This window comes from Neofelis nebulosa, chromosome 16 (genome assembly GCF_028018385.1).
Source record: "Neofelis nebulosa isolate mNeoNeb1 chromosome 16, mNeoNeb1.pri, whole genome shotgun sequence".
NCBI classification, from domain to species: Eukaryota; Metazoa; Chordata; class Mammalia; order Carnivora; family Felidae; genus Neofelis; species Neofelis nebulosa.
In genome coordinates this window covers 40852799-40865907 of record NC_080797.1, presented here as the reverse complement: position 1 = coordinate 40865907, position 13109 = coordinate 40852799, and the positions used below count along the sequence as shown (strand labels likewise).

The 13109-nt window shown below is 44.5% G+C and overlaps 1 protein-coding gene across 2 annotated transcripts; it reads left to right on the top strand.

The window, feature by feature from the left end:
* Positions 1 to 1511: 1511 nt before the first annotated feature.
* TOB1 (transducer of ERBB2, 1) lies at positions 1512 to 6980 on the top strand. 2 transcript variants are annotated; one of them, XM_058703373.1, is made up of 2 exons: positions 1512 to 1668; positions 5027 to 6980. In XM_058703373.1, the coding sequence occupies exon 2, from the start codon at positions 5174 to 5176 to the stop codon at positions 6209 to 6211; it is 1038 nt and encodes a 345-aa protein (XP_058559356.1). In that variant the 5' UTR covers positions 1512 to 1668; positions 5027 to 5173; the 3' UTR covers positions 6212 to 6980. The 2 variants fall into 2 exon arrangements, with proteins under 2 accessions (XP_058559356.1, XP_058559355.1); XM_058703372.1 differs by lacking the exon at positions 1512 to 1668 and adding an exon at positions 2807 to 3097.
* The last annotated feature ends 6129 nt before the right edge of the window (positions 6981 to 13109 follow it).

Sequence of the window (13109 nt, the reverse complement as noted above, 5' to 3'; positions counted from 1 at the left end):
CCTCCACATGTGTGTGTGTGTTTATACCTGCTCTGAAAAGTCCTCATACCCTTGGGCTGAGCTGCAATAACTCATACAGTGTTGACATTTAAATTTTTTATTAAAAAACTCTGTTTACCGCTATTGATAGTTAATCAGAACCTATCAGACGACTGCTCTAGAGTTTTAAGCCTGGGATTATAGATTGGGGACATTCAGAAAAGAGAATGTGTACCTTCCTTTTGCGAATTCTTGAAAAGTACAGATAAGGTAGACAAAATTACAATTCATCTCTCTTTGGTTAGACATTTTAATCTCAGCCAAGCCTAATATGCTCCTCTAATTATAGTGATATATTTTCCAAATTACAAATCAGGACACATGACCTCACACATGGTCCTGCAATTCTGGATGTTTGGTACAGTAATATCATTTGCCTAATGGTAAGCGAAATTATGCTCTGGAGCACATGAAAAATGAAGTGCTTCACTTGATAAACCATTCCCCAAATTTCCCATCTTGTTACCTGTAATTTCTGTGCTCAACTAATCATAAAATTAAAAATAACTCATTTTTTATAACAAATGGAAGGAATGCTCGTTATAGAAAACAAAAAGTTACAACTGAGCAAAAAGTAGAAAACACTGAAAGAATATCTTGATGCAGAGAAAGGGGAGTTTTAAGTTAAAATGCTTCCGGGGTGGCTCAGTGGGTTGGGCGGCTGACTTCGGCTCAGGTCATGATCTCACACTCTGTGATCAGGTCATGATCTCACACTCCGTGAGTTCAAGCCCCATGTCGGGCTTTGTGCTGACAGTCAGCTCAGAGCCTGGAGCCTGGTTGGAGTTCTGTGTCTCCCTCTCTCTCTCCACTCGCACTCTGTCTGTCTCTCTCTCTCAAAAATAAACATTAAAAAAATTTTTTAATGCTTCCAAGAAATAAAATAAAATAAAATGCTTCCATACTTTCACAATCAAATCCCACTTTTCCTTGTTACAAAAAAATCCAAAGACTAAAAAATCAGGCATTGAGTAAAATTTCTATGTTCTTAAAACAGACTGCAGGAGTTTTAGGAATCTGTACAATAAACATTAAATCGGCCACCTGACCACTCCCTCCCTCAAACCATCCTACAAACCAATCTTCCTCCCACTCCCACTCCCCACAATGGCGACTTTAGAAATTTCCGAAATATCCTCTACCAGTTCGGTTCCTTCTAAAGGGGACCAGGGATGGAGGCACGAGGGCACGGGAGTCATAGTGGAGAAAAAGGCTACAGGCCTAAAGCGTAAAGTCTCTAGGCCTAACACCTAAAGCGGATGTGTGCGGGCACAGCACAACCGGTCTACACAGCCGGCTCCGCGGACACCCCACTCCTCGGGGAGTTGCGCTTTAAGTTCCTTATAGCAGGTTGAGAGTTCAGGCCCCACAGTTTTAAGAGGAAGGCGGAGCCCCAGCTGGTGTTTTTCCAGGAAGCACTTCTTGAGCTCAGAGGAAAGCGGGGAGAGAAGGCCAAGCGCCGGGCGTTTCATTCATTGCTCCTCTTTCTCCCCCTCCCTACCATCCCTCCGCCTAGACCTTCTCTCCTCTTTTCCCAGTGCGAGCTTGACGTCTGTCTCCTGGATACCAGACAGCCAATCGCCTAGTTGCTAAGGGAGAAGGGCGGCCAATCAGGCGTCGTTGCTACCTGTGAGTAATATTTTTAGCCGAGAGGGACGCTCGGTTCCACTCCCACTGTAACTTCGTGTATTTCTCTGCTGCAGGTTGTGAAAAGGGCGCTTACCCGCCTCCCTGGAGTCCCTCTCTTTCTCCGCTCCCTGTTTACCCGCTCACATTTCAACCGAAGATTATCTTAAACGTGCATTACAGGAAGGCACCGTGTTTATTGTATTTATGTTAAAATACATTTGAATACACGCATGCATATATATACTTGGATACGTACGCAGTTTGGCACGGAGGCCTGGGTTGGGACCTTTGGAATAAAATGTGATTCTTCTTACAGTCTCAAGCCACCCCACGTCCGAGTTGCTGCCAGATCGCATGGGGAGGTCTGAAGTGGGATGCAGAGGCAGTTAAACTGTCACCTGGGCGGGAGGTGTGGCCAGGTGGTCTCTCTTCCCCACCCCCAGCCTGGCACGGCAGCTTTGGGTTCTGCTGTTGCCACTCTCTGGGTGGCAGTTGGCCTAGGCCCCTGAGGTGATTAATATTCAATTAATCGGGTGCACGAGTCCCTGTCACAGTTCGCCCTTTCTCTAGGCTCTCCTGGGTGCACTGGAGGCCGATTTGGTAGCTCGTTCACGAGTGGGATTTTCCTGGGCCACAGTCCCACTCGGGTAGTGCATTTTTGTAAACTGTCCCCTCCTTCTCGAGGCTCTCCTCCCGTTCTTCCCCGCCGCCCCGCCACCTGCCTCGCTCCCCTCCCCCCTCTTCTCTCCGGTGCTCTCCGCCCAGATTTAGCGTCAGCCGCCCCACCCACTACCGTCGCCCTCACTGGCACGTCTGCCCCCCAATCCCGTTCCCAGCTTTCTCTTAATCCCACCCACAGTGGCTTCAGAACGTCGGTTCATTGGCCATCGTGGAGCCCGAGGGGTGTGGCCTTGTCCACTCAGCCCTCCGCCGCCCGTCAGGACATGGGCAGGCGAGACTTGACCAATGGCATCGGGGGGCAGGGCAGGGGCGGAGCCGCTGCTGAGGGTCTGGGGTGCGGGGCCGCAGGGCGGGGAATGGTTACGCGGCCCGGAGCTGTGTGACGCGAGGCGGGCGCGCGCGCACCTCTACGGGAGGGGATGGGGGCAGGGAGGAGACTATAAAACGAGAGGCGGGGCGCGCGCCGCGGCAGAAGGAGCGAAGCTCTGGCCCGGCGCGGAGTGGGCGCACTACGGGGACGCTGGGCCGGGCACCGGGCTGTGTGGAAAAGCGAGCGCGCTCGCCTGACCCGTCGCCGCCACCCCGAGCCACAAGGGTCGAGTTCCTGAGGCCCGCGCCGAGGCCCCCGTCCTCCGCCCGGCGGCGCCGTCTTGCATTCAGCCAGCTGGCCGCTGCCGACCCTCCCGAGCCCCCGCCCTGCCGCCCCTTCTCCCCCGCCCAGCGGCCGGGTCTGTGGTGGAAGCAGCCAGTAAGTATCGAAGGGCGGCGGGCGGGGTCCGGAGGCGGAGGGGCTGCAGCGGCGTCGAGCCCGGGGCCCTCGGGGACGGCGGCGTCGCGGCCCGGGCGCGGAGGGGAGCGGCTCCGAGGGGCCCCAGCGCGCCCGGGGCCCGGAGGCGGGGCCGGCCGGCGCGTCGGTCTCGGCTCGGGCCGGGAGGGTGAGCAGGGAAGGGCTGCCCGGGCCGAGCTGACGGGAATCGGGGGTTGGGGCGCCCGGAGGAGCGGCGAGCTCGAGGGGGACGCTGGGGTCCGCGGGGCCGGTGGCCGCCGGGACTGAAAATGGTGCGGGGGAGCCGGTGCTCCCGGGCTCTGGCCGGGTCCCAGGAGCCTCGGGCGGGGGGCGGGAGCGGCGGGTCAGGTTACGGTGGGGGGAGGGGAGCGGCTGACCCGGAGCGGCCGGCGCCCCGACCTGCCGGGTGCCCGGCCCCGAGTGGTTGCTTTGCCATTTCTCGTGGCCTTCCTCCTCCTCCTTTTCGGAGGAGACTTGTACTCTCCTCCTCCTCCTCTCTTCCTCCTCCTCCTCCTCTTCCTCCTCCTCTTCCTCCTCCTACTCCTCCTCCTCCTCCTCCTACTCCTCCTCCTCCTACTCCTCCTCTTGCTGCTGCTGCTTGCTGCTGCTCCAGCGCTTGGGCTCCGAGGGCTGTGAGCTGAAATCTAATGAGACCCAACTGGCTGTTTATGTAATTCTTCACACTCCTGTCTTAAGGCGTTGCTTTAAAACTACCTTCCGCGGAGCCTGAATTTCGCTCGGCTGCACCTTCAAGCAATTTGGCTTAATCAGCTGCCTTCGCCGGCACTCCGGCTTTGGGCTTGCAGAGTGTAGTTTGTGGGCCGCCGGGGATCCTTTCCCTTTGTCATCACGAATATGGAACATGGAACAGATGGATTAATACCAACTTGAGTTTTAAATGTCCTTTTAAATCAGCCTCAGTGTACGAATAGATTCCTTTTGCAAATATCTTCTGTTTGCCCTTGATCTTTTCTTCTCCCCACCCAGTGCTGATCCAGCAAACGTTTAAAGGTCGACCTTATCGTACCAGCCTCCCCGGCTGTTCTCTTATCGTGAAAGAGGGAGGTGGTTTTGAAAATCAGAATAAAACTCAGAAGCCCTCCCCTTTAAAGAGAATAATCAGTAGAGTGTTGAAATTAATTATTGCTTTTGTTGCACTTGCTGCTAAAGAGAAATTTTCAGACTTAGAAAAATATACATTGAAAAGAAAAGGCACAGAGAACCTTGATTATTACAGTGTATGCCCTTAGTATTCAAGAGGGCAGCTATATGGGATAATTTGTTTCATAATTATCGTTCACAAGGTCGGAAATTCATTTAGTATTTAGTATTTTTAATTTTAGCATCATGTACTTTGGAAATCAAAATAATTTCCCTAACTCCTCAAATGTCTAAATGTTTAACGATACAGCAGATTGAAGCAGCATAAATCCAGAATGAATTGAAATACAAAGTTCACTTCTAAATTGGTGAATAGGAATATGATCACTTTCTAAAACTGGTATATATGTGTGTGGAGGTGGGTGGACGGGTGTCTGGAGTAGAGTTTCCAATAAATAATCTTTTGAGAATTGAGGGAAGAAATACGCTACATGCGCTAGAGAGATACTGTTTTTTTAGAACTGTATTCAGGAAAAGAAAAAAAAACAGTAATAGGGTTGAAAATTTTGTTTTAAGTGTAAATCCTAAGTTTTCCCATGAGATTTTGAACTTCAATAAACAATTTTCTATTGTACGTTCCTTTATTTTGTGCTATTTATATTTTTCTGACTTGCTAGCCTATTAAACTTTTCCTAAAGTAACGTTACTCTGGGGGTAGAAGAGGTTGTGGGACTGAGATTTATCTTATTTGGACATGTTTGTTTTTGTTTTGTTTTGTTTTTCTTTAAGGAGCAAGACCACTCAAGGTGAAGGATAACCTACAGAATACCAGCACTCTGAATGAGAATTTGTTTCTCTGCCACAAACTCAACACTTGTGTGTGTGTGTGTGTAGGGGGGAGTTGAAACACAGAGCTCACTTTGTGGCATAGCAGCTATGCAGCTTGAAATCCAAGTAGCACTAAATTTTATTATCTCATATTTGTACAATAAGCTTCCCAGGAGACGTGTCAACATTTTTGGCGAAGAGCTTGAAAGACTTCTTAAGAAGAAATACGAAGGGCACTGGTATCCTGAAAAGCCATACAAAGGATCAGGGTTTAGATGTATACACATAGGGGAGAAAGTGGACCCAGTGATTGAACAAGCATCCAAAGAGAGTGGTTTGGACATTGATGATGTTCGTGGCAATCTGCCACAGGATCTTAGTGTTTGGATCGACCCGTTTGAGGTTTCCTACCAAATTGGTGAAAAGGGACCAGTGAAGGTGCTTTATGTGGATGATAATAATGAAAATGGATGTGAGTTGGATAAGGAAATCAAAAACAGCTTTAACCCAGAGGCCCAGGTTTTTATGCCCATCAGTGACCCAGCCTCATCAGTGTCCAGCTCTCCGTCGCCTCCCTTTGGTCACTCTGCTGCTGTAAGCCCTACCTTCATGCCCCGGTCCACTCAGCCTTTAACCTTCACCACTGCCACTTTTGCTGCCACCAAGTTCGGCTCTACCAAAATGAAGAATAGCGGCCGCAGCAACAAGGTTGCACGTACTTCTCCTATCAACCTCGGCTTGAATGTGAACGACCTCTTGAAGCAGAAAGCCGTCTCTTCCTCAATGCACTCTCTGTACGGGCTTGGCCTGGGTAGCCAACAGCAGCCGCAGCAACAACAGCAGCCATCCCAGCCACCGCCGCCCCCACCGCCGCCGCAGCAGCAGCAACAGCAGAAAGCCTCTGCTCTCTCTCCTAATGCCAAGGAATTTATTTTTCCTAACATGCAGGGTCAAGGTAGTAGTACCAATGGAATGTTCCCAGGTGACAGCCCCCTTAACCTCAGTCCTCTCCAGTACAGTAATGCCTTTGATGTGTTTGCGGCCTATGGAGGCCTCAACGAGAAGTCTTTTGTCGACGGCTTGAATTTTAGCCTAAATAACATGCAGTATTCTAACCAGCAATTCCAGCCTGTCATGGCTAACTAGAAAAAGAAAAAATGTATCTTACGAGTTGAAATGCACGGGCCCAAGGGGGATTTTTTTTTTTTCACCTCCTTGAGATTTTTTTTTTTTTTTTTTTTTTTTTTTAAAGCTTATAGTAAGGATACATTCAGGCTTGGTTACAAAAATAAAACATGCATCATTTTTCATTTGCCAACCAAGCACAAAGTTATTTTATACTGACTGTATATTTTAAAGTATACTCTCAGATATGGCCTCTTACAGTATTTAAGATATAGCAAGGACATGGCTGATTTTTTTTTTATAAAAAATTGGCACTAATAAGTGGGTTTATTGGTCTTTTCTAATTGTATAATTTAATTTAGTACAAAGTTTGTAAAATATCAGAGGATATATATATTGTTTCTACGACATGGTATTGCATTTATATCTTTTTACTACAGTGATCTGTGACAGCAGCTTCATGTTGTATTTTTTTTACTGAAATTGTAAAATATCCATCTTAAAGACATCAACTATTCTAAAAATTGTGTACAGGATATTCCTTTAGTGGTGGAATTAAAATGTACGAATATTTGCTTTTTCAAAAAAAATGTATTTTCTGTTAAAGGTTTAAAGATTTTTGCTATATATTATGGAAGAAATGTAATCGTAAATATTAATTTTGTACCTATATTGTGCAATACTTGAAAAAAACGGTATAAAAGTATTTTGAGTCAGTGTCTTACATGTTAAGAGGGACTGAAATAGTTTATATTAAGTTTGTATTAAAATTCTTTAAAATTAAAAAGCACTTCTTGTGGTCTTTATTTTGAAGCTGTTGCCTGGCCAGTGCTTGGGATGATTTTCTTCATTCATTCATTCATTCATTTGCAGCTTTCTTCAGCCCACACCTGTCTCCCTGTGATAGGGATGGTTATGCTACGGCTAGTCAACCCTATTTTACAGCAAGTTTTAAAGTGTGTCTGCTGACATGTAAGAGAGTCACATGATAAAATGAAATTCACTGGTAACCTGAGAGGATTTATTTGAAATGTATAGGGGGAGGCCATTGGATCGGTTTTCTGTTTCTGCATGGGAGATGAATAACTCAGAAACCTTGCTTGGACAAAACAGCTGACCTAACTAAGAAGATTAGGTGTGTTTACCAATTCTCACACTTAAAGTTCAGTCATATTTAGCTGGAGAATATATGATCAAAATCTGAAGATTGGACAGGTTGCTCAATGTTAGTATTCCGTGTGCATTTTCCCAGAAAGTTTACCTTTTTTTTTTCAATACACTTGGATAGCCAACCTGCTGCTTTGGAAGTAGAGGGGAGGTTCAAAGATTACTCACCTATAATACATCAAATTGTAGTGGCTTGGTAAGGGGGTTCTTAAAAAGTGAGGAGTCAGAAGAGAGAGGTGCTATTTTTGAAGTAAAATAAGTCATTTCACTGTTTTTGTTTTTTTTTTTTCAACATTTATTTATTTTTGGGACAGAGAGAGAGCATGACCAGGGGAGGGGCAGAGAGAGAGGGAGACACAGAATCGGAAACGGGCTCCAGGCTCTGAGCCATCAGCCCAGAGCCTGACGCGGGGCTCGAACTCACGGACCGCGAGATCGTGACCTGGCTAAAGTTGGACGCCCAACCGACTGCGCCACCCAGGCGCCTCATCATTTCACTGTTTAAATGTCCATTGATAGTGTGTTGACATCGTATCGGTGAGAAATTTGCCTTGAATTGGAGGAAAACTTTGTACATATAGTAGGAACCAACACTGTCTGGGTTCCTGGTGAAATAAATTTGGTCTTAAATGAGTTTTTTTGGATACCAATGTACAAAAAGCCTTTTGTCTGTTACCCATGCAGTTTAGAGCAATAAAAAGTTTTAAAAAACACAAGCACTAGGCATAACCGAGCCGAGCTGTCTGCTCCATGGTGAGCCCTTTGTCCTTGAGTGGACAGAATGAGGCTATGAAGAGGTACTGGGATAGTGAGTGGAACCGGGAGATCCGGTCTGCCAGCACCATCAATTATGTGCTTTTGTGATCCCCAACTTTGAATAGCTATAAGAACACTCACTAATGGTTTTAAGTTCTAGTATCTGCTAGAGACTTTTGGGTGAGGTTTTAGGCTTACCAGAAAAAATGCTTTACAAATCTTTTTTTTTTTTTTACAAATAAAGACTCCAGTTTTAACATACTTCTGACCATCAGAAGGCAGCGGGACAGTAGATATACATAGAATTTGTAACAATCTGGGACAGTAATACGTACAATCAGATTCTAAGTAATTGAGCTTAATGTAAATATGAATATCTCCCACATCTAATGGATGTGTGTATTGCCAAAAGATCCTAGAGAAATTTCATATTGGTCCATATGTTGGTCTTGATTAGCTTCAGAAAAATCAGTTCAATTTGAGCTTGGTGTCCTTGAAGGCTTTTTTTTTTTTTTTTTTTTTTTTTTAGAGAATGAACAGAGGCACTGTTTTCAGAGGCACTGTTTTCATGCCCTTTTTGCTCATTAGGAATGGAAGTATGTTTTAAATTTTTATTTTAATTCCAGTTAACATACAGTACAATACTACTTTCAGGTATACGATATGGTGATTCAACACTTCCATACATCACCTAGTACTCATCACAACCAACGCACTCCTTAGTCCCCATCACCTGTTTTCACCCATCCTCCCACCCACCTCCCCTCTGGTAACCATCAGTTTGCTCTCTGTAGTTAAGAGTCTGGTTCTTAGTTTGTCTCTTTTTTCCCCCTTACTTGTTTTGCTTATTAAATTCTACATATGAGTAGAATCTTTGTCTTTCTCTGACTTCTTTCCCCTAGCATTATACTCTCTGTCTCCATCCATGTCGTTGCAAGTGGCAAGATTTCATTTTTAGGGCTGAATAATATTTGTGTATATATATATATATGTAGACATATACCACATCTTTATCCATTTATCAACCAATGAACACTTGAGCTGTTTCCATAATTTGACTGTTATAAACATCAGGGTGCATGTATCTGTCCCTTTGACTTAGTGTTTTTGTATTCTTTGGATAAATACCTAGTAATGCAATTGCTGGGTCATAGGGTAGTTCTATTTTTAACTTTCTGAGGCACCTCCATACTGTTTTCCAGAGTGGCTGCACCAGTTTGCATTCCCACCAAGAGTGTGTGAAGGGTTCCTCTTTCTCCACATCCTTGCCAACACTTGTTTCTTGTGGTTTTGATTTTAGCCATGGAATGGATATTTTTCTTTTTAAGATTTTATTGTTAGGTAATTTCTACACCCAACATGGGGCTCAAATTCAACCCCGAGATCAGGAGTCACGTGCTCCACTAACGGAGCCAGACAGGCATCCTCAGGAATGGAAATTTTTCAAAAGGTACTTTTGTCAGGGGCACTGGGTGGCTCAATTGGTTGAGTGTCTGACTTTGGCTCAGGTCATGATCTCACAGTTGGTGAGTTTAAGCCCCACTCTCTGCTATCAGCATGGAGCCCACTTCGGATTCTCTGTCCACCTCTCTCTCCACGTCCGCTGCTTGCATTCTCTCTCTCTCTCAAAAGTTAATTTTTTTTTTTTAAAGGTACTTTTGTCTAGCATACCTTATAAAGCCTTCGAAAAGCTTACTTAACATCTTGGTCCCAAATCTTTTTCTCCCCATTCTGCTGTCACACTCTTGACCCTTTGTGGGAAATGTTTTAGTTGACGATTTGATGAGTTAATTTTTTTTTTTTAAGATTTTATTTTTAATCTCTATACCCAGAGCGTGGGACTTGAACTTACAAATCCTGAGATCAAGAGTCTCAGGATCTACCACTAAGCCAGCCAGGCACTTCTGATGAGTTAATTATCTTCATAGGTCTTTCTCATTGTTTTTACTTCTATAACTATGGATACTGTCGGTATAGCAGCCTCTGAATGGCCCGTTCTTGGTGTCCAAAATACTGTCTTACAGATTGCATAGCTCATTGATGATTGAATAAGATGATACCAAAAAGTAGCTCTTTGGGTTTAGAATATTCCTTACTGCCTGTCTTTTCTAAAATCAGGTGTATTGTTAAATCTCCTTTGAATAGCTTTAAGCCTGTATTAGATGGCAAATGTAGACCTTCAGTCAAAATGCCTCCTTAAAAAAAACAAAACAACAACAACAACAAAAACGCCTCCTTAAAGATAATGACAATCTTTATTTACTGTGGTTAACTTATTAGCTTTTGAAGGTGAAACCAAAGGTGTCCTAAGTGTAAAATGTTCCAATGTGTGTTTGTGTTAATTTCATTCTCATATAGCTGTCTTATGTACAGGCATTTTAATTGAGAGATTCGCACAAATGTTTAGGAGGTAGGTTATTTTAAAACAAGTCACTGTAGGGGTGCCTGGGTGGCTCAGTCAGTTGAGTGCCCGACTCTTGCTCTCTGCTCAGGTCAGATCTCACTGTTCATGAGATCGAGTCCCACTTTGGGCTCACCCTGACAGCACGGACCCTGCTTGGGATTGGGATTCTCTCTCTCTCTCTGTAGCCCTCCCCCCATCTCAAAGAAATAAACTTCAAAAAAATAGGGGTGTCTCAGTCGATGAAGCATCCAACTCTTGGCTTTGGCTCAGGTCATGATCTCTCAGTTTGTGAGTTCGAGCCCTGCGTCCTTAGGCTCTGTGCTGGCAGCACAGAACCTGCTTGGGATTCTCTCTCTCCCTCTCTCTCTGCATGTGTGTGCTCTCTCTCTAAATAAACTTAAAAAAAAAAAGTCACTGTAACATACAGAAAAAAGTATCTCTAGTTGGACATAGTCAAGCTAATGAGGTAAAATGCTGGTTGGAGATCTCCCATACCCTTTCCCTACACAGAAAATAGCATAGGTATGATAGAGTACAAATGCATCTTTGCTTGACTACAATGCATACTGTTATCAGAAGGATAATAACGCTAGGGCAAGATCAGGTAAGAGGAAAACAGCCTTATTAGAAGACAAGTATGTAAAATCGCCGTTGCTGAATAAAACTGTTGATAGTGTTCACTATGCCAATCAGTTGATGCTTAATTGATTTGGCCCGGGAGGCCACTTAAGATCCAAGGTCTTCAGTTTTTTCGTGTGTTATATTAGGAAGACACTTTCTTCATGTTTAACGAACCTTGGATCAGTATCTGTGCATATACCTGGAACATGAGTACAACACTTCCGTTAAAGCCATTTAAAAAAACCTTTTAAATCATTTGAGTAACAAATGCTCATAGAGCACTGACTACATGCCATGCACAGTTCTGACGCAGTTCACAGAAGCGGGGCTGAGACCGTTCAACTCGCCCACGATTGTGGGGCCAATAAGTGGCAGGCTTGGAATTCAAACTCAGTGAAGTTCCAGAATTTAGGCTCTTCAACTTGATGCTTTGTTCCCTGGGATTAGTTGTTCTTAAGATCTGACGTTAGGGGAATAAGACTATTTTTGATGTGTTAGCCACATGGCTGGTAGAATCCCTACAAGGGCGTTAATGAGAAGAGTCTGATGGAAGGTTCTTGACCATGCTCAGAAGTCTTGATGATGTATTGGGGGAGATACACATGATATTTCCGGTGGCCATACACTATGATTACAGGCTATCTGGAAATGTTTTTAGAAGTCATTAAGTCAGTGCTTTCGTTGATCTTCTTAATTCAGTAATGTAAGTTGCTTCTCTCATTTTAGAGCCACTGGATGATATCTCAGACTAAGACAATAGACTTAGTGGCCCCATTACTTCTAAGTAGAATTATAATTGTTGACCTCCTGCAGCTCTTTTCTCACACATTCCTCACCTTGCTCTTGTCTTCAACAATGTGTTTCTAGGACCTGTGCTTTTCTTCTAAATTACTTGGACATCCGTGACTTCTGTATGTATAGATATTGTGGTAAATGGTCTTTTTGCCCTTAATTTTAAAACACTAAGGAAACCAAATGACCTCTTATTCCAAACTGGTTCTGAAAGCCTCCCTTGAAAAAAAAAAATCAAAATACACTTAGGTTTATAAAATTACATTTTAGGGATGGGGGCCACTCCCTGGCTCCTAACACAACGCACTAGGTTCGTGGGGAACCTAGTGCTAAACCATTGTCAGATGACCGGCTTCTGAGTTAGGGTTTCGGACACAGCAGAGCAGCTCCCTCAATGCGATCTATTGAAAGTCAGCCCTCGACACAAGCATTTGTAAAAAGTTGCACTTTAAAAGCACAAGCTGTTATGGATGAACTTGCATTCCCATTAGTGTTGTTATGAGTTTGGAACATGTTTAAACTGCACAATAAACAGAAAAACGCATTAAAAATTTTTTTAATGTTTATTTTTGAGAGAGAGAGGCAGAGCATGAGTGGGGGAGGGGTAGAGAGAGGGAGACCCAGAATCCAAAGCAGGCTCCAGGCTCTGAGTTGCCAGCACAGAGCCCGACGTGGGGCTCGAACTCACGAACTGTGAGATCATGACCTGAGCTGAATTTGGACACTCAACCGACTGAGCCACCCAGGAGCCCCAGAAAAACCTGTTTTTAAAATGGCTGAAAAGAATTTCAGTAGTTTCTATATGGACTAAATTTCGTTAGGCTGAGTGCCAATTTTTAGGATTTAGGGTTAGAATTGGATGGACTAAGGGTTGCTGAACCCCTGGCTGGGCTTTTGGAGGTTTAGCTTGGGCTAAAAGTCATGTTGTTAGTGGAATGTGAAGTAGTAAACCTCTACTAAATATTTCTCAATATTTGAGGTTCAAGATTTATATTTTAGAAGACTTGCTTTATACATAGTCCGTAAGTGGAGCTTTGAGATCATCTCACAATCGGGCAAACCCTAGAAGAAAACATTTAATCAGGCGGCAGCTCATGCCTGGGGGCTATGGAGTCTAATTCCTTCCTTAAGCATATTAAGTTATTTGACTCAGATGACTCAGTTTCTTCATCTGCAGAA